Genomic DNA, 22,174 nt, shown 5'->3' on the forward strand with positions numbered 1-22,174 from the left:
TTCCAGCTCCTCCTTATAAACTGTTAACTAGCCCAGTTTGTTCCTCTGAACAGTTTTGCTTTCTGCTGATGAAACGCTCAGATTAGGATCAGCAGCCACCATCATCCACACCCACTAATTTACCGACCCAGCCTTCAGACTCCAGAACCAAACAGAACCAAAGAGAGGCCTCCAACCAGGCCCCTCAACCCCAACCGGCCCCGAGCTGCAGCCTGGAGTCGGACCGGTCCAGACCTGAAGAGAACGGACCGCTCTCTCTCTCTCCTTCTCTGTCTCCCTCTCCCTCTGACTCTTCCTGACCTTTGACCTGCTCCCTGCTCTGTGCGTTGCTGTGGTTTTGACGGTTGCTCTGTAATCTGCACACATTTGTGTTCAGTAAATCAGTAAATTGTTGGAAGTTGCCCGCCGCGTTGACCGATTACGTGAGTTTCCTTTCCGTTGCCATCGCCCGCCGCGGCGCTGCGTGTCGGAGCTCCGCCGCCAAACAGTCCAATTAGTCTAATTGTGTTGGCTATAAATTCCCGTCCAGACATGAAGGAATCTGAAGGAGGCTGCATTACTAATTACTCAGGCAGTTTGCAGCTCGTGCTCGGAGTGGCGGCACAAAGAAATGGGTTTAATGGCGGGGAGTGGCGCGGTGGTGGATGGTGGTAATTTGAAGCTAGAATTGATTAAAGAAACCCACAAGTTGAGGCAGTTAAATGAAACTGTGCACAGCGGGCCGGGTAGAAAAAGCCTCTTGGCTTTATTTGTGGAACAGCGTGAGACCTGGCGGCAGGTTCAGCTGCTGTCAATCATCCGCAGGTGAAACGCTTCTCGTTTCTCCCCGATGCTTCCTCGGGGAGAAACGAGGAATATGCTGGGAATATTCCAAAGAAATCCATGGATTAGCATTTTTAGCGTGTGGTTGTGCTTTCATTGAAGCCGCGCTAAAGAAAACTTCAGTCCGTAATTATGCAGCTGCAGTTACAACAAACATATGAAGAGCTTTAAATAAACCTGGAAAAGGCAATAATTCTCCTGCAAACGGGTCGGGAAGAACACAATGTTCCTCTCTGATGTGGTTCTGCTGACATGGACCCGATCCAGGCCCAGTTCTAACCCTGTTCCAACACCGCCCGGTTCTGACCTGGCTCCGACCCGATCCAGACCTGGTTCTGACCTGGTTCTGTTTGGAGTGGGACCAGGAGTGGTGGGGTTGGGATGTGATGCGTTCACTGACTCAGGTAAAGTCTAGCTTCACCGTCTGGATTGTCCTGCTGCTGAATGACCAAAGTTTCACCTTGACGACGAAAAGTCGGTAAAATGCGACATGAGCGTTCAGACTGCAGACGCTTTGGAATCGGTCCGATTTAGCTCCACACCTGGATCGGATCGGATCGGATCTGGATCAGTTCAGCTGCTGTGTGAACGTAGTGACTAAGGTGCATTCAGACTGGATAGTCCGGTAGACTCGGTTCGATTGGGGACTAAAATTGCAACATTTGTTACATTTTCAGAACTCTAGTTCTCATTCACACTGCATGGGGTCAAACAAACTAAAACTAACTGAAAAACCTGTTCCCCCTGTCGCCTGTGGGGGCGCTGCACCAAGAACTACTGAAGGAATCGACACAAAATCTCTGAAGAAGAACAGCGCAACTTTCTTCACAAAACGTAAACAAAAACGGAGCGGCGTCAGATTTTAGTGGTTGTAGGATTTCTTCATTCATATACATTAGTGGTTAGCCTGTTAGCCGCTAACTCTAGTGACGCTCCTGCAGGCGCCAGTGTTATAGATTTACTGGTGGCTAAATTACCTGGTGGCAGCAGCTGGGAGAGACAGATGTTTGTGTGGGCGTGGCTTTTTAGGACCCCTTTACTGAACCAGGAAGTAAACAATGCAATTAGCTTAAAAAACTACAAATTTTTGCAAAAATGCTATCCGATTCCATAAGACAACCATTAAGATCTTGGGAATAACTAATTAGAAAGACTTTTATTGGTCTAACATGGTATGTTGCCCTTTTTTTTTTTTACAGAAGCTGTAAAATGACCAAAACATGTAAATTACGCAGAACTTGTCCTGATTTCTGTGTTGCTTCAGAGGTTGAAACTCGTCAAAAGAAGATCGAAATAGATCTCAAGATGCCTGAAAGCAAAGATTAATGCCTGAAAGCCACATAAATGTTGAAGATTGAAGATCCATGGGATTAAAAATAATGTTAATGTTTAAAAAGATCGACTGGCTATGTTGTTTTCCACATCTCCCTCATATTGTACAACCCCTGGCAAAAAGTATGGAATCACCAGTCTTGGATGAGCACTCATTCAGACATTTCATGCTGTAAAACAAACTCAGATCAAAAACATGATACAATATTAAGGTCGTTCCAAAGTGCAACTCGTTGGCCTTCAGGAACACTCAAAGAAATGAAGAGAAAACATTGTGGAAGTCAGTGAATGATACTTTAATTGACCAAACACAGGGAAATAAATATGGAATCACTCAATTCTGAGGAAAAAAGTATGGAATCATGAAAAACGCATAAACAAAAGACCATTCAAAATACATCACTAGTATTTAGTTGCACCACCTTTGGCTTTTATAACAGCTTTCAGTCTGTGAGGCATGGACTTGATGAGTGACAAACAGTATTCTGCATCAATTTGGTGCCAACTCTCTTTGATAGCAGTTGCCAGATCAGCTTTGCTGGTTGGACCCTTCTTGTGGACCATTTTTTTCAATCTCCACCACAGGTTTTCAATTGGGTTGAGATCTGGACTATTTGCAGGCCATGACATCGACTGAATGTGTCTTTCTTCAAGGAATGCCTTCACTGTTTTTGCCCGATGGCACGATGCATTGTCATCTTGGAAAATTATTTCATCATCACCAAACATCTGTTCAATTGAAGGGATGAGAAAACTGTCCAAAATGTCAATGTAAACTTGTGCATTGATAGAAGAATTAACCACAGTCATCTCCCCAGTGCCTTTGCCTGACATGCAGCCCCATATCATCAAGGACTGTGGAAATTTGGTTGTTTTCTTCAGGCAGGCCTCTTCATAAATCTCACTGGAATGGCACCAAACAAAAGTTACAGCATCATCACCTTGTCCAATGCAGATTCTTGACTCATCACTGAAGACAACTTTCATCCAGTCATCCACAGTCCATGATTGCCTCTCCTTAGCCCATTGGAGTCTCGTTCTTTTATGTTTAGGTGTCAATGCTGGTTTTCGTTTAGCTTTCCTGTATTGAAATCCCATCTCCTTTAGGCGATTTCTTACGGTTCGGTCACATACATTGACTCCAACTTCCTCCCATTTATGCTTCATCTGTTTAGTTGTACTTTTTCGGTTTTCAAGACAAATGGCCTTAAGTTGTTTGTCTTGACGCTTTGATGTCTTTCTTGGTCTACCAGTACGCTTGGCTTTAACAACCATTCCATGCTGTTTGTATTTGGTCCATATCTTGGATACAGCTGACTGTGAACAGCCCACATCTTTAGCAACCATGCGTAAAGGGTTACCTTCCTCAAGAAGTTTCACAATCCTCTCTTTTGTTTCAAGGGACATTTCTCTTGTTGGAGCCATGGTTCTCACCACTCCACTTCATCCAGCAGCCCTCCAAGGTGTCATGACTGCAGGTGTTTTGAACTGCACACTAACGGGCACATCTAATCTGGGGCAGGTGTCCATTTAGGGAAAGGAAATAGACTGGGTGTGTCCTTTTTTTTCTACCTCCAATTTGAGTGATTCCATACTTTTTTCCTCAGAATTGAGTGATTCCATATTTATTTCCCTGTGCTTGGTTAATAAAAGTATCATTCACTGACTCCCACAATAGTTTCTCTTCATTTCTTTGAGTGTTCCTGAAAGCCAACAAGTTGCACTTTGGAACGACCTTAATATTGTATCATGTTTTTGATCTGAGTTTGTTTTACAGAATGAAATGTCTGAATGAGTGCTCATCCAAGACTGGTGATTCCATACTTTTTGCCAGGGGTTGTATGATATTTGAATTAGATATCCACAGAAACAATAGTGAAATCTTTTTAAACACTGTTTTTCTAACATGTTATAGTTTATTTCCTAGTTCATGGCAGATCTGTGTGGCAGTGTCATTTCTTCTTTATTGTTGATATTTCTCGTAATTTAATTAAACATCTTTATTCTTTTCATCAAGTGACTCTAATACTCAACTATAAGAGACAAAAAACTATTGTCTTTTATACTTTTACATCAGAAACAGGTTCAAATCTTCACTCAAACTGAGATTCTGAAAGTGTCACCAGTTAATCCAGGTTTGCCTCTTAAAGCGCAGAGTGTCTGATAGATCAGGATCAATAACAGGTGATTATTGGTCTTCTGTCAGCCGATATAGTTTAGTGGATAAAACGGCTCTCTGAACTCAGCGACCAGTGGTACCAGTTCAGTTAGAGATTTAGTCTGATTTACTTTTTGGACCAGTTTATTTTATTGTCTAAAACAAATAAAATTCACTTGCTGCCAATGTTTTGGAGGTAACATCGTTTAGCAGGTTTGCCAGACAAACTTTTAACTGTAAGAATTTTGTGAAATTACTAAATTACTCAGCTTTGTGTCTGCAGCCCAGTTAAGGTGCAAACAAAATAAAGTGGCTTCTATTAAATGAGCAAAGAATTAGTTTGCATGATATCAGAACTGTTTACATTTATTGACATGTTTGCAGAACATGTCAGTCAATATAAGACAGAGAAAATGTAAAATAATCGTCATTATTCTAAATGCTGGGTGATGGTAGAAATTCTTAGTTTAGCTCAGTCTCCTCCTGAAGTCTGGTATATTTTAGTTATATTTCAATATATTCTTGAATATTCCTTCACATACAAAGAATTATGATTGTTTTGAAGAGATCATAGAGAAAGAGACATTTTATAATCCGTTTATTTACGTTTGTCGCGTTTTGATCAGGAAACGACACAGCCACCTAATTTTTTACAAACATCTGCGTTGAGGACCCCGTCTGACTGTCACTAGTTAATTTTAATGCGGTTCGTTTTGTTTTTAAGTTTATTTCCCCTGGTCACCAGCCTGCAAACTGGTTCCCAGTAGAGAACACAGATAAATACTGTAGATATGGATCATAATCTGTTGGTGTCTGTCTGACAGTATAATGTAGGAACATTTATAATTATAATTTTGTTTTGTCCATTTTTATATCACCACCAACCACAACATTGGCTGTTAACTTTATATCATTTAGATTAGATTTTATTGCAGTATAACTTATTACTTTATATTTCTCTCTATTTGGACATTTAAACACCACAAGCAACACCATCAGGTATGTGATTTAAACTTTATTAAATATCCAGCAGGGAAATTATTTCGCAGTTACAGCAAGAATTTTTTATACACAGATTAACACACACACACACGACAGGAGCTGCATCTGCAGGCAGCCAGCTGAGCCGGCGCCATTTTTGAAGGAGGACATGCGGCAAAGATCGTCGGGACCGGGAGTCGACCCTGCGACGTCCACGGATATAAGGCCTCCAAATGTGGGGCGTGCTAACCCGCTGCGCCACCACAGCACGCCCCCAATTACTTAGCATGTATTAAAAAAGAGGATCATTTAATGCTAGCTTTGGACAAAACGTTTGGCTCTTTTCCTCTTTAATCTTGCCCGGGATCGGTGAGTGACGTTCTCCGTGAGCGACCTGCAGCGACCGCGTGCTGCTAAAACGAAACAACAACAAAGCGTGTTGACGTCACAGATCACAGAGTTTAATCTCATACAAAGGAATCAACAACAAAGCTGCAGAGGAACAGAGATATGCATTTTCTCATAAAAATAAGACACACAAGGGAAGACAAACGAACATAAAGACAGACAAAGGCGCCCACGTGCAGACAAAGATGAAAAAACTTTCTCTCGTTTTTTCTTAACACGGAATCTTAAAGTAAAAAGGTGTTTCCCTATTTAATATATGCAGCCAAGGCGTTCCGTTCTTTGACCAATCAGAAACTCCCTCAACACCCAGAGATCCTGGGACTTCCCCCATCTCAGCTCCGATGTCTGGCTTTTATCTAAGTGAAAGGGCGGACGACTTCGTCTTGGGCCGCGCCAGGTACGAGGGAGAGGCGCCAAAGAGTCTGTAACTCCTATCAGAGTGTAAATTTTATAGCTTTGTGTCTGTCAGCGGGGGAGGCAAAAAAGGCCCTGCCTTGTCTGCTGCATTCCCAACTGCTCAACAGAAACTATTCCAAATTAAAGTGTTGGCTATACCTTTACACATGTCGTGGATTAGCTGTATTAAGCACCAAACAATAATTATTTTTCTTTAACAGTCCCCCTTTTGAGGTCTGAAAAACAGACCTCACTAAAATTGATTAAGCCTTCTAATACAGAGCCAAAAACTGTGTATTAAACTAAAAGAAAAACGAAAAAAACCAAAAAATGAAAACCAAAAGAGTGACGTACCCTAATTATATCCAGTCCCCCTTTTTAAACAAAACCCAAGGGTAAGAAATACTTAACCTCCCAAAAATAAAATCATAAAACAAAATTATCACAATAGAACCAAAAACACAGGACAAACAAAACCCAAAGTATAAAATGAAAAAAATAAAACAGGAACATACATAGAAAAATTAGTAAGAAATGTCTGCAACTTAAAGGACAACATTCACCACAAAATTACAATCTGTCAAATGAGAAACACACAAAATTACAATCTGTTGCTCGTCTTTTTCTGTTTTTTTTTTTTTTTTTAAATGTCCATGAACAGTCTCTCAAAAAAAATATGAAGTCTTCGTCAGGAATTGTTCAAAAAATGCGCGCAAAAAAAAAAAAAAAACGAAAGTCCTTTCCAGAGTTCACAACGAACGAAAAAACACGCAATAAAAGTTTATGATGATCCTCTTGCAGCTTGATCTTCTTCGGTCGGAAACCTCAGGCTTCCACCTGAGCATCCGTTGCTCACTGAAAATGGGATTATTAGGTCAATATTACAGAGAGATGTCAAGGAGAAAATGAAATCTCCTCGTGAGGAAACTAAATCTCGTGAAATGACCTGTCACAGGTTATTAAACAGACATTTTGTTTTCAACATGAATTTCATTAGCATCAGAAACACCATTACAACATTCTTTATTATCATCTTCATTAATGTCAGTATAATCAAACGATGGTTTCACCTAAAAAATAAATTTGCTTTGTTATTTTCCATCCGGGAAATTATTTTAATCCTTTTTATCAAAGAACGCAGACTTTGAATGAGACCACACCCACAGGGCACCAGGAAAATGGCTGCAAACTGAAACGACAAACAGAGATCAGATTTTCCAAAAGCATCATTCATTTTGTGTATTCAACACAAACATCTTAAAGTCACCCCGTGTCAGAGTGAATCCTCCACCGCTCGTGACTCTGTGGCTGCTATCTTCGAAATAAGTGTGAAGCCGCTTCTCCAAGCAGCCCCACCCCCGCCTCGCATGACAACAGCTTGTGTGACAGAGTCCAAAGTTCGAAACTCCAGGGCAGTCCGCGTGTAAAACCATGAGCAACACATCACTTGAAACCTTATCTCCTACTTTGTCCAGTTCTGTTCATCAAATGGTGGATGTGATCCCTTCAATTTACGTTTCTATTATGTTAAACTATTGTTCCTACCCGATGGAAAACAGCAAAACCTTGTAATCACCCGCTTCAAAAGACATGTTTCCAAAGTAACGTTTTGCCAGAATATCAAACAAATGCAGACCTTTTCTTAAACCAATCTTGTAAAAATAGGATTAAACAAACGAAACAAAACAATAACAAAAACTTAAAAATGTAGTTGTAAAGCTTACATTTACCATCAAAAATGAATAACAATGTGAATTAAACAGTCCAGTTTAAATTACTTTTATAGAACAAACTAGATCTTACTGGTTGTTTGTCTAAATCATTTTACATGCGTTCCTTAAACAAAATTCAAAAGAGTCAAACCTGGAGAAATTATAATGTAACAAATCCAGACATTTTCAAAATATACCAATCTTACCTAGGCTTTTACTTATCGTCGAATTTAAAGTTTTATTCAAAATCGTTTTAAATGTTTGTAAATCAAAAAATCAAAATCAAGTTTAGAAAAATCATTATAATCCCACCTGTGTACTTTTACTGATTAGTGATAACTTTAATCAAGAACAGATTCTTCAAAACATTTCGTAAAACATTCATGCTCCATTAAATTAATGCTCTGAAAATGGCTGACACAATAATATTTTAATTTCTATAATTATTTTCCCAAGTTAATTAACCAAAATATGCTTCATTATCACTATAAATTTATCTATTTTCTCAAAATATGTTAGCCCATTGTCAGAAAATCTTTTAATGGAGAACAACTCAAACCTATTTAAAATAAGCACATATATTACCAGAGAATATTTTCCTTTCACTTTTTATGTGTAACACAGATCAGACATGTTCGTCAAAAAATTTGTTTAAGTAATATAAATGTCAGTAAATTACTTAAGTAATATAAAAATAACCCATAACATATTCTCCCTCTGTATGATACATTACTGGCTAATGTATCATCATTACCTAATATGTTAACTAACGATGTTGATGAAACAGGGTCATTATTTTACTGAGAAATTCTACCCAATACTGCCCCGTCCTAACAGGCAAACTGTCAAAACAAACAGAACAAGTTATTATAGCGTGCTGTAAACCTTCAAGATTACTATTTTCAAAAAACATTTCACATTACAGTTTTAAAACTCATAATTACATTTTACTGTTATGATTGTCAAATAAGTCATTTTACAAACTTCTCAAAAATTTTCACTAGCGTTTGACAAAACGTGTTTACCAATTAAGACTCAGTGAAGGTTATGCATAAACCAGGCAGAAAGACGTTGAAAAAGAAAAAAAAAAAAAAAAATTCAAAATATATTCTTAAGAAAATCCAAAAATGCTAAATTTTGACAAATACTGGTCAGAATATTACCAAATCAACAAATGAAAGAAATTAAACTGAAGACTGAATTTCCCCCTCCCCCTTTCGAACGGGTCAAGAGGAAACTGGTAACTCAAAAGAAAGAAATTAATTTGGTAGATTTAACAAAATATAAAGAACTGACATTTAAAATTAACTAAATGGGAGTCAAACTAATGAAAACAAATTTTAAAGAAAACGTTTCACTAAATCTAGGAAACCAAACTGCATCAAAAATCCTGTCTTATGTGATGAGAAAAGACTCTCTACTCCTTCCTATAATCTATAATGTGAAACAATACCCTAAAATTTAAACAGCCAATCTCTATGGTCCTTAGGAAAAAAAAATTAAATCCTTTTGTATTTTTAAAGTTTATAAGTTGTATTTTTAAAGTCACTACACTTATCCGAGCAACGTCTTCTGCCAGAGCACAAAGCAAATCTACAACCCACCATAAAACCCCTCCCTCACCTCTTGGAGGGGCTGATTTTATGGCAGGAAGAGAGCCGATAAGGATTTCAGGAGGAACACCTAATTCTTTATTAGGCTTTGGCACTGGAATCATCAGATATGTTTTAGTTCCTTCTACTTTTAAAAATGAACTTACATGCAGATATTTTGTCAGGAAGTACTGTAAACGATGGGAGAGAGTATAATTTGCCTTACAGCTGCTGGTGCTCCCTTGCTGAACTTCTGTGAGCAGAGGTTGCTTCGCACTTAAAATTAGTGGTATGCAAAGAGGCTTCACATGTTAATTAGTTGAATCTAGTGGGGTAGCAGTTACAGCCCAGCTCTGTGGCCCTCCTGGAGCGGCTGCAAGGGGGGGGCTGCAAGTCCCCTTGTCCACATTATTCTCTACAAAAGTTCCATATGATCTTTTTCATTAACCAATAAGTTATTTCAAACTTAATGTTATCCTTCAACAACCAATCTTGTAAATTTTAGCAAACTGTTCTATATTAAATCAATTTCTATTTAACAAGAGAGTGACTACTAATTTATCCTGTCTAATTATCCGTAAGTCCTGTAGATTCAACAATATTTTATCTATCTTAAAGTTTTGGTCAGTTTGAAAAAAGACTGATTGTGAAAATATCTAGAGTCAGTTGCATATTGCAATTTGTTGTTATCTGAGCAATTCCTCTTACAGTTAGAGCCTGTTTCTCTAAAGATCTGTTCTGTTTTTTGTCTGTATCCTCAACTCATTAAAAAGGTCCTATTTTAACTCATTGTATTTTATTCTATTTTGCTGCTACCTTCTCAGCGTAGAATGAATAATTAACATTTTATCCACTATTTTAGTTCTCAATTCTATACACAGGTTTTATTTTATTTATTTCTCTACTTAATCAGTCATGTATTTAGCCATTTATTCATTCACTATATTTATGTATTTAACTATTAATTTGCCAAGACAGCATTTCTAGAATCCTCTGTGACCTCATATTCTTGGCTTATTCTTTCTTATTTTATTTATGTATTTATTCATTTATTTAACCTTAGAACCCATAATTTATTTTCAATTTGTGCAGATGATTTATTTTATCAAGATTCTATCCTTTAATCGCCTTCCAAACTTTACACTGCAGGTCACATTTTACTGCTGTTATCGCTTAATCTAATAATTTAGTCCAAGTTAACACAGAGGATGTTTGTAAAAACTGGAAATTTTGCACCACATAACAGCACTAGAAAATTGCTCTGTATTTTATATGACATGAAATACCCAGTGGTATTTTATCTCCAATCACACACTCTCTCACACCAACATGAATTGCAACACAATACAAAAACACAAAACATGTTACAGAAAACACAAAACACACATCCGGCCAGGTTTCATAGTCAGTCAGAATTTCATCAGTCCCCAAGTGTCAGTCTGTGGTCATTATTCTATCAAATTTTACTGTAATTTATATCAATTTTACTAAAGTTTATATGAAATTTACTGAAGCTTCAGGAATTGTCCAATGTTTTATTAACATATTTTCATGTGTCAATTTAATTAATTTTAAACTCCAATCTTAAGGAACCTTTTAATTCCCCGTGCACGTTTAAAAAGAGAGATCTCAAAGTTATGTTAAAATCAAACCACAACCAATAATTTTGTTTCCTGGTACCAGTTTTATGTACTTAACTCCTATTTTTATTTATTTATTTTCAAACTAAAAGACCACGTTTCGCCATCGTTCTACTTTCCCCGTTAAGACTCTTCTACGAACCCCGACCATAAAATAGCGTACAGCACGTGTCGCAACTCAGTGTCCATAATAACTTTACAATAAAACGCAGCAAAATCAACTCACATTCAAGCAAACAGCGCTTTGCAAACAACTTAACACTCCGCTCAAACACACAGCCAGCCCGAACTCGCGCACGCGCACACACACGGCCACACACACACACACACAGATACACACATGCACACATACACACACCTAGAGCTCTGGAGCACACAGCCTCGTGTCGCGGCAACAAGCACACATCGCGACACACAGAGAAACACAAACACGGTGTCGAACAAACGGAAGAGACAACGGGGAAAAAATAAAATAAAATGCCGGCTTCAAAAATGCATTTCTATTCGTCACCACGGGCGACGCAACCTAGCTCAGTCACTTCGTCTTCCTGAATACAAACGATTTGCCTTGCTAAAGCACTACGTCTGACTGAAGACAGGCGATTCAGCCTTGTTAAGCCAATTGTAAGTCTACTGGAGATGAGTCAGTCTCCGGGCCAATACAAGCCCAAACTACCAAATTGATACACAATTACCAAATTCTTTTTTAGGGACCCAGTCATTGATTCCCAGGGCACAAGAACATAATTAAGAAACCCAGCCTTTTTACGACGGAGTGAGCGCTACGTACTCCGTCTGAACCCGCCACGATTCCCTGTAGTGTATTTCGACCAATTACTAAACCACAAACTCTTTTAAAAACAAATCTATCCTCCCCTGCAGCTTCGAAACTCCGAGCAGCCGCACACAACAAAAGAGTAATTAAAAAAAAAAAAAACGTCTTACCGCTCGAGCCGGACGGATCGGGGAGAGACCGCCACCCGCCAAGATTCCAGAACCGGACGAAGCCCCCAATTATTAAAAAAGAGGATCATTTAATGCTAGCTTTGGACAAAACGTTTGGCTCTTTTCCTCTTTAATCTTGCCCGGGATCGGTGAGTGACGTTCTCCGTGAGCGACCTGCAGCGACCGCGTGCTGCTAAAACGAAACAACAACAAAGCGTGTTGACGTCACAGATCACAGAGTTTAATCTCATACAAAGGAATCAACAACAAAGCTGCAGAGGAACAGAGATATGCATTTTCTCATAAAAATAAGACACACAAGGGAAGACAAACGAACATAAAGACAGACAAAGGCGCCCACGTGCAGACAAAGATGAAAAAACTTTCTCTCGTTTTTTCTTAACACGGAATCTTAAAGTAAAAAGGTGTTTCCCTATTTAATATATGCAGCCAAGGCGTTCCGTTCTTTGACCAATCAGAAACTCCCTCAACACCCAGAGATCCTGGGACTTCCCCCATCTCAGCTCCGATGTCTGGCTTTTATCTAAGTGAAAGGGCGGACGACTTCGTCTTGGGCCGCGCCAGGTACGAGGGAGAGGCGCCAAAGAGTCTGTAACTCCTATCAGAGTGTAAATTTTATAGCTTTGTGTCTGTCAGCGGGGGAGGAAAAAAGGCCCTGCCTTGTCTGCTGCATTCCCAACTGCTCAACAGAAACTATTCCAAATTAAAGTGTTGGCTATACCTTTACACATGTCGTGGATTAGCTGTATTAAGCACCAAACAATAATTATTTTTCTTTAACACATGGCAACCGACACAACATCTTCATTAACCTGCAGAGCAGAGAGCAATATATTACCCAGAATGCCCTGCACTGTATCTAACTTCCTGCTTTTGGAACGGTCTCTAGTCAGGTTGCATTCAGACAGGTTTTCTACCGTTTAGAGTTCACTTCTACCGGAGCCAGACCCAGGCTTTTAGGCGGATCAGAGTTCGGTTTTAAGTCCGTTTTGGAATTCAAATTTGCATTCAGAACCTCCCCCAAAAATCAAACTTTCTAGACAAACCGTTCAGAGTCTGATTCAGGAACCTAATCCTGGTTGGTCTGAATGCAGCCTAAAATGCCGTAGAAACATTTATGCGACATGCTAGCGACATGCTAACAGCATGTAAAACATGCAGGTCGGATGGTGAATGTCACGTCATCAGAATGACTTCATTCTCATTGCACAGAAACACAATAAAACTGTATTTCAGTCCAGCCCGTCCAAGAAAGAACATTTGCTGTAAAAGCTGTAAATAAATTCGTACCTGGATCCATGACCAGAATTTGTTACAGTGTTTGAGATTAGAGTTGCTAAGTCCAACAGAAATCATCTGTCCTCATAATTCTGACCATTGTTAATACACATCTATAAAATATTAGTAATATATATTGATGACAGTTCATTTAATGATTTTGCCCATGACTCGTTGTGCTGTCTCGAAAGCACAGACTGCAGCACAAAACATATAAATGAACATGAAATATCTGATAATATCTGACATCAGAGCCGCAGCGTCTGGAAATGATTTGCTCATTTTTTATGTTTTTACTGTTTAAACAACAATAGTTTTATGTGTTTAAGGCAGATGACATGCAGTAAAGCTGCTTTTGTAGTTTTGACCAATTCTACAATTCAAAATAAAAAGCTGCATACTTTAGCATTAACACTAGCATGGTCCTTTTCTTTGTCAAAGAATAACTGAAATCCATAAATACCTGAGACCTTTTTTTAAAATGCTAATAGCTGCATATTTTAAGAGTTCAAACACCAAACATACCTTAATATGCAGAGTAGAAACCATCTGAGCACACAGAAGCTAATATCTAGTCTCAGATAACAGCGTAGCATTTAGCCTGTAGCTATCTCAGCTTAGCGAGCATTTCTTTAGAATATTTCAGAAAAGGTCTGTGAAGAAGATATATTTTGTTGATAATAGTGAACCGTGTTGAGCAGACTAGGTGGGGGTTCGCTGAACTCTCAGTAACTCTAAATGAGCTCCTTCTTATCAATGCTAAGCTAAGCAGCCATGTTGAAATGACATTATTGTTTAAATGTTTTTAACTTCCTGTGCGTTTAATCATGGCTGCAGCAGGGATGTTTCCAGTCTGACATGCAGCGTTAACTAATCACCACCATTAACACCTGAGAAGGTTTTCTCTCTTTCAAGTCCAGGAAATGAGAAAACCCATTAGCTGAAAACCAGCGTTGCCCTGTGGGGCGGCGTGACGAGGGCGGAGGAAACGGCGCCATTAGTGGCAGCTTTGATTCCCCTGCTGTCTCTAATGCAGCCACATGAAACACAAGGAGAGCAGAATCAGCGACCTGATGGCGGCCTGGATCAACACCGACACCATCAGACTCTCCGTTACGCTGCAGGTGTGACCTGATGGCTCCTGGGAACCAGGATGTGGTCCAGCCGGGTCGTTGACGGGTTGCCAGGTTGGCTGCTTTCGACCCAGAATCAGATCCTCTTTTTGTGTTTATTGATCAAATCTAACGATCAGAACTGAGAGTTTCTACTGTGACGGTTCCACTGGAGGCATCGCTGCTTCACTGATTAGCTTTTATTGCAAACTAAATATTTAGTTGGAATAGAACAGAAAACTATTCCTAGCTCTTCAACTACATCACATTTTGTCACATTTCATCTATAAACTTGAATATTTTTCGTAGGATTTTCTGTGATTGACCAACTCAAATGTCAAATGTTGAAAACATGAATCATTTTCTTCACACTTTGGTCTCATAAAATCCCAGTAAAATATTCTGATGTTTGTGGCTGTAATGGGACCACAAACCCATTACAGCCACATATATGGCTGAACTGTTGTGGGTTTGCTGCATCGTCACAGTCCAGCCCACTGTGTTGGTCAAACTGTCATGTTTTCTGAAAAGTGTGAAGACGTTAAGCAGCCCAGCTGGACCAGCCTGTCGTTTTACATGTCAGAGTCCTGCTGTAGATTTTCTCCAGCCAATCAAATCCACTCAGACTTCCAGGCACCTTGAATTATTACCATAAGCATATTTACATCTCGGCACGTCCGATTCATAAAAACCTCATCACAGCTCCAAGCTGCGGTCAGATTCATGAACCAAACGGCTGTTCTAACTTTGTAAAGGAAATGATTTCAGTTGAAATGTTTTTCTGCATGTTGAAGGAACAAAGTTCTTCAGAGCAGCTTGTTCTAACCGAGACGGTGGATTTATCCTAATTTTCACAAATTATTGATGCTGTAGCTCAACTGACTGAGGAGTGAAGAACCCAGAGCGCTCCGTTTACAAACAGGACCATGAATGCAGCACCAAGTCATTTGTACCTGAGAGTAACATTCTGATCATTGTTTCATCATAAACTGATTGTTTAAATGTTTAAAGTAATGTTTAACATTACTGAACATTTACATAAACGTTGCATATTTAATCCTTTACTCTCGTGGCAGAAGCCGAGCGCTGCAGAGAAACTCTGGAAAGATGAACTTTGCTTGTATAGGTTTTGGTTAATTACAGACCTGCAGTTAACAGGATGAACAACTGAAACTGAGTCCCAGTAAACTGGGACCATTAGAAGGTTTACAGGAGGAAACGCAGCTGCCACTCCGCACTCTGGAGATTTATTCATAAATATTGTTCTGTCCTTTAAATTCACCTGCATCTCCTGACTGCAGCTGCTTTTCCCCTGCGCTGTTGCTGCAGGCGGCGCAGTTGCTGCAGGCGGCGCAGTTGCTGCAGGCGGCGCTGTTGCTGCAGGCGGCGCTGTTGCTGCAGGCGGCGCTGTTGCTGCAGGTGCTGCTGCAGCTTGCCTTCACAGCGTCTTGCTCCAACAGCAGAGCGTTTCTCTCAGGCCTTTAGAAAAACTCTGGACTCGTTCAGTTTGTGGAAAGAAGAAGAAGAAAGTTCTGGGTTTACATGGAGCCTTAAAAGCCGCCTGCATAGTTCATGGCAGTAACTTCCTCTTAGTTCTGAGTTCTGGTCCAGTTACAGCTTTAGACAGGACGATTCTCTGAGTACAGGGGTCCAAAGTGCAGCTCAGGGGCCATTTGTGGCACTCTGGATGATTTTGTGTGGCCTGTAAACACAGGTGAACATTTTTTTTAACTTTTTATTTTAGATCCACAAATGTTACAGACAAAAACAGTTTCTTATTTGCTGTGCAGGTTTCTGTATTGGTTGTAATTTAGTGTTGTTATACGAATAAAGCAGCTCTAAAAAAAACACCGTTTTTAAGTTTGCATCTAAAAATGTCCAACTATTTTGTTTGTTTTAATAAAATCTTGCATGTTTTAGTTTATCGTTTTGAGCAGATAAAATCATAAATGTCACAAAAAAAGGCTTTTAACCTGACAATTATGGCCATCAGGACAAAAAGTTTGGACACCCGTGTGCTAACTTTACTGATCAGGAGAGAATACAGTTTCTACAGTCGACCTCTTTGACTTCCTGCCTCCTCCTTTAGCTCCACTAATGTTTGTATCAGGCGTGTTTTTATGGCAGTAAATAATTATAATGAACAAAAGAAACACCTGAAATATATTTCTGTTTAATAAATGTAGAAAATGAAAGAAAAAAATCTGGCATTAACAAACACTTCATTCCTAAAACTACAGTGAGCGACAGAGAAACAGGAAATGTTTCCTCAGGTAGATTTCCAAGATGGCCGCTCTGAGTTTGCTGCTTGTCTGCAGACGCCCCGGCGGCGGCCCAGGGCCCCTCGGAGCAGGGAGCGGAGCCAACGAACTGTCTGGCCACCCACAGAAAACTATGTGTTTACAGCGGGCCGGCCCGCTCTGAGCATGCTCAGTTCACCTGATGAGGAAGGGCGGCTGACTGAGGAAGAGGAGGAGGAAGCTTCTAGCAGCTCAGTGAGAAACTCAAACGGCTGCAGCTGATTTTCTCCTGGAGGAAGAATAATACATCTGATCAATTGTCATGTTCTGTTATGTATTTCTGACTATAAAAATATATTTTTTTCATTTCTTTCATTTCTAAAGCAAACAGCCAAAAGAGAGGAAGATAAAAAATCTTTTTTAAGTTTTATTTCCTCATATATGTGACCAGGATAAGAAAATAATAAGTTACGAGGGCAAAGTTATATGAGAATAAAGTCGGCATAATATGAGAACAATATGTTAGTTGAATGAAATAGTAATTTTATAACTCCAACAGAAAAATGAAATGAATGTTGAGCATCTTGTGAAGTTTCACAAATAAATAATAATTCATCTCTTAACAAATCAGCAGAACAATAAAACATGAAACCAGAAGAACTGAGCGGCTCACATTCAAGCCCTAAAACTTTCTAGCATTAAAAACTCTTTTCTAGAAATTTTGGTAATGTTTCGTCTTCATTCTTGTAATTTCAGAAAGAAAATCTCTTCATTAAAAAATAAAATGTATTATTTTTCCCTCTTGCCATTCAGAGTGAAAGCAGAAGAAAAGGTGAAAAAGAGTCTTTCATTTTGTTTGCTGTCAAAATAAAAGAAAATTTGTTTTTAGTCAGAAATACTGACTAAAAACACTAACTAATAAAACAAACTGACTAATAATAAAAAAAAACACAAGTGATGAAATTTTGCAGTGTACATTTTTTTGTTCCCTTCAGGAAAAAAATAACCAAACATTAAAATAGTTTACTCTTTTAGCTAAACTCTTAAAGCCAAGAGAAAAATAAAATTCCTTCAGACTGAAAAATGTTTCCATAGAAATTTGCTTTTGGTTCAGTAAACATATCAACATGTTTTACAGCGCATGCTTCGCTGTCCCTCCACACGTTTCAGAAAGTTTTCTCTCATCATCAGTAACAATATGAACTGATGATGCAGCCAGTAATAATAATATTCTTCTGGACCAGAACCCGGTTCTGGTTCCGGTTCTGGTCGTTGTTCCAAATTTGCAGATCAAATTAAAACATTTTCAGATTTTTCCCACCGTGTTTCTGTGTATTAATAATTTCTACGCCGTTCAGGTTAAACTAACAGTTTTATTATATATGGAGAAAATAAAGTGCAGCTGACTCAGCCTTCAGCTGGGGTCAAAGGTCACTTCCTCTGTGCAGGTCAGAGGTCAAGCTAAGGATTTCATCAGGAACAGTAATCTGGTTCTTTTGCTCGGCCCGGTTCGGTCCAGACGGGTCAGAACCGACTACTCTCTAAAGCTTCCCACAGGAAGTGAGCGACAGGAAGTACCCGGCCTTTAACAGGAAGTAGAGAAGGAAGAACCCGACTCAGAACCAAATGGAGCTCAGCTGCAGAAGGTCAAAGGTCAGCAGAGAGAGGTGCTGGAGGAGAGCAGCAGGGGTCTGTTGGTTCAGTTCGTGACTGCTGAGGAAGAGGAGGAAGATCTGCAGCATCAAACCACTGATGCAAAATAAACATGGAGGGAGACGGTCAGAGGAAGAGGACAGGAAGACAAGAGGAAGAGGAGAGGAAGAGGAGAGGAAGAGGCTGAATGTAGGCTGGCCTCTTCCTCCAGCCGTTGGCACATCGTCTGCTCCTCTGGTTCTGAGCTCTGTCAGACATGGTTCTGTTGGACCCCATTCTGTCAGACCCGGTTCTCAGCAGGTGTCTGTGTTTCTCATGTCCGCCATCTTGTCTCTCTCTGCCCCTGCAGACAGACCCGGGAGCAGGAAACCCCGCCTGACTTCTTCTACTTCTCTGACTTTGAGAGACACAACGCAGAGATCGCAGCCTTTCACCTGGACAAGTAGGTCAAATCTGAAAAGTGTGGCATGCCTCGCGTCATCAATGTCTTCACCCTCTACTGCCAGCCTGTCATGTTTCCCTACCTGACCTACAGGAGGCGCCGTAACGAACAGAGAAATCCTCAGAGGATCTCTGAAAGACATCAGAGTCTAGAGCAGGGGCCCCCAAAGTGGGTCCCTGAGGGCCGGCATCCTGCATGTTTTATTCCCTTCCTGGAACCAACTGGTAACAACCTTCTCAGCAGGTCAATGTTCTTCTTAGTCTCTAATGATCCATCATTTGATCCAGGTGAGTTAAACCAGGGAGAGACTGAAACATGCAGGATGCCGGGAATCAGGGGCCCACTTAAATATAATCCTGCAGCTCTTTATTTTCCCCGGTTTTTTTTTTGTCTGAATTAGAGTTTAGCAGAGAGGAACTGCTGGTGTTACTGGTGTTACTGGTGTTACTGGTTGTCGCCTCCTCCTTAGTGCTGATTGGTTCGATCGTGTCTCGCTGACGGACTTCAGCCTCTCAGGAGTTTTTACAATAAAATGAGCAAAAAGCTGAAGTTAAAAATGTATCTGAGGAAGAGTCACATCCTCTTCATCGTCGCGGAGCGTGATAGTGCAGCACTGCCCCCTAGTGGCCGTGCTGTTAACCTGCATCTGGTCTAAGCGCCAGGAAGCAGGTGGATAGCTGTAAAAAATGTAAGTTAAAATGTTAGTTTTTGTTTTTATTGTTTATTAACTTTTGTTTCACCAGGAAAATCCCACTGAGATTAAAAATCTAATTTTCTAGAGAGATTACAGAACATTCACAGCAAAACAAGGAAATATTTCCAGACAGATTCAGCAAAGACAGAATAACAGAAACAGCTCTTTATGCACGTACTGACTTGTTTCTGTTTATTTTGATGATTGATTTACAGCTGATTAAAAAAACAAATTGACTTTAACAAAAAAATTAAAATATTAAAACAATAAAATGATTTCATCAGAGAAATGTTCTGCTGCTTCCCAGTTCCACTTTCTGAAACTGGGAACAAATCAATCAAATCAACTTTATGAACTTTTCCATGTTGGTCTGATCCAATCAGAGCAGAGCTTCCCATCAGAACCGGCCCAGTAGGTTCATGCTGGGTTCTGTGTTGATCAGCGTTGCTCCTCGTACCCGTGTCTCCGTCCCACCCGTCCCTCAGTGTCTCCTGTCCTCATGTCTCTCTGTGTCCAACAGGATCCTGGACTTCCGCCGAGTCCCTCCAGTCGCCGGCCGGCTGCTCAACATGACCAAAGAGATCCGAGACGTAACCAGAGACAAGAAGCTGTGGAGAACCTTCTTCATTTCCCCAGGTACAACCAGTTCATTTCCCAGTAGAACCAGTTCATTTCCAGGTACAACCAGTTCATTTCCAGGTACAACCAGTTCATTTCCAGGTACAACCAGTTCCTTTCCCAGTAGAAGCAGTTCATTTCTCGGTAGAACCAGTTCATTTCCGAAATAAAACCAGTTCATTTCCCAGTAGAACTAGTACATTTCCAGGTAGAACCAGTTAATTTCCCGGTAGAACCAGTTCATTTCCGAAGTAGAACCAGTTCATTTCCAGGTAGAACCAGTTCATTTCCCAGTAAAACCAGTTCATTTCCCAGTAGAACCAGTTCATTTCCCAGTAAAACCAGTTCATTTCCCAGTAGAACCAGTTCATTTCCCAGTAGAACCAGTTCATTTCCCAGTAAAACCAGTTCATTTCCCAGTAGAACCAGTTCATTTCCCAGTAAAACCAGTTCATTTCCCAGTAGAACCAGTTCATTTCCCAGTAAAACCAGTTCATTTCCCAGTAAAACCAGTTCATTTCCCAGTAGAACCAGTTCATTTCCCAGTAGAACCAGTTCATTTCCCAGTAGAACCAGTTCATTTCCAGGTAGAACCAGTTCATTTCCCAGTAAAACCAGTTCATTTCCCAGTAAAACCAGTTCATTTCCCAGTAAAACCAGTTCATTTCCCAGTAGAACCAGTTCATTTCCCAGTAAAACCAGTTCATTTCCCAGTAGAACCAGTTCATTTCCAGGTAGAACCAGTTCATTTCCCAGTAAAACCAGTTCATTTCCCAGTAGAACCAGTTCATTTCCAGGTAGAACCAGTTCATTTCCCAGTAAAACCAGTTCATTTCCCAGTAAAACCAGTTCATTTCCCAGTAAAACCAGTTCATTTCCCAGTAGAACCAGTTCATTTCCCAGTAAAACCAGTTCATTTCCCAGTAGAACCAGTTCATTTCCAGGTAGAACCAGTTCATTTCCCAGTAAAACCAGTTCATTTCCCAGTAGAACCAGTTCATTTCCAGGTAGAACCAGTTCATTTCCCAGTAAAACCAGTTCATTTCCCAGTAAAACCAGTTCATTTCCCAGTAGAACCAGTCCGCTCTCCGTCCTGCCTGTGCTCCTCCAGCCACCAGGTGGCGCCAGCAGCTGCTAACCCTCCTGTGTGTCTCCCAGCCAACAACGTGTGTTTCTACGGTGAATGCTCCTACTACTGCTCCACTGAACACGCTCTGTGTGGGAAACCGGACCGGATCGAGGGATCGCTGGCCGCCTTCCTGCCCGACCTGGCTCTGGCCAAGCGCAAGACCTGGAGGAACCCCTGGAGGCGCTCCTACCACAAGCGCAAGAAGGCAGAGTAAGAGACGCAGAGGTTTGGACTAGACCGCTGGTCAAAGGAGAGCTAACCTGTGGAAAACCAGTCAGTCAGTTTGACCTGCAAAGACGACAGACAGAAATATAAGTTAAAATAAGTTTATTTAGATAAAAACATGAAGATTATTGAACCATACTTAATAACCATAAATGTAGTGCTGCAGCCAATCATTATTTTAGTAATCAATTAGTCTGTTGATTATTCTACCTACTAATCAGATCGAAAATTGTTTCTTATATTAACAGCATTTTATTTTATATTTTATTTTTTATTTTATCTACAACTGCTACTCAGTGGTTTTTGTTATTGTGTCTCTATGCTGAAACTGCGAAGTCATTTCCCTGCTGGGATGAATAAAATACTTCTATTCTATTCTATTCTATTATTCTATTCTATTCTATTATTCTATTCTATAAAAATCGGCTACTTCTGCAGATTTGTCTTTTTATACAATATTAGAAATGCACTAAAATGCAAATAAACAAATAATTCAATTCTTTTTAAATAAGAAAACAATTTTATTGTCAATAAGTTTCCAGGTTTGATCATCTGCATATAAAAATCCTTTAAACATCAACATGAGAGTCAATACAGAGTATGGATGATCTGGGGATTATTGCAGATTATCTGGTTAATCTGATGCAAACGGCGATTAGTAGAATATTTTTCCAGAATGTGAACAGAACCAGGATTTTATCTTGACGCCGTTTTTACATTCTGTTCAGTTTTGGCTTCATTTCTGCTCCAGTTGATGATTAACAGTCAATAACTGA

General features: G+C 39.9%; 1 protein-coding gene and 1 long non-coding RNA gene across 2 annotated transcripts in view; one reads left to right on the forward strand and one right to left on the reverse strand.

Moving 5' to 3' along the window:
• LOC102236103 (extracellular serine/threonine protein kinase FAM20C-like) overlaps positions 1-22,174 on the forward strand; it is a 39,521-nt gene that overhangs the window by 14,788 nt on the left and 2,559 nt on the right. The window contains exons 4-6 of the mRNA XM_023340611.1: positions 18,640-18,732; positions 19,947-20,062; positions 21,203-21,383. Of these exons, the coding sequence (XP_023196379.1) occupies positions 18,640-18,732; positions 19,947-20,062; positions 21,203-21,383 (390 nt within the window). The remainder of the gene's footprint in view (positions 1-18,639; positions 18,733-19,946; positions 20,063-21,202; positions 21,384-22,174) is intronic.
• Positions 5,733-8,110, reverse strand: LOC111609851. The gene is made up of 2 exons (XR_002753369.1): positions 7,365-8,110; positions 5,733-7,286 (listed from the first exon to the last, which is right to left on the reverse strand). It is a non-coding gene; the product is annotated as an uncharacterized LOC111609851 (long non-coding RNA).

Source organism: Xiphophorus maculatus, chromosome 10 (assembly GCF_002775205.1).
Source record: "Xiphophorus maculatus strain JP 163 A chromosome 10, X_maculatus-5.0-male, whole genome shotgun sequence".
Lineage (NCBI taxonomy): Eukaryota > Metazoa > Chordata > Actinopteri > Cyprinodontiformes > Poeciliidae > Xiphophorus > Xiphophorus maculatus.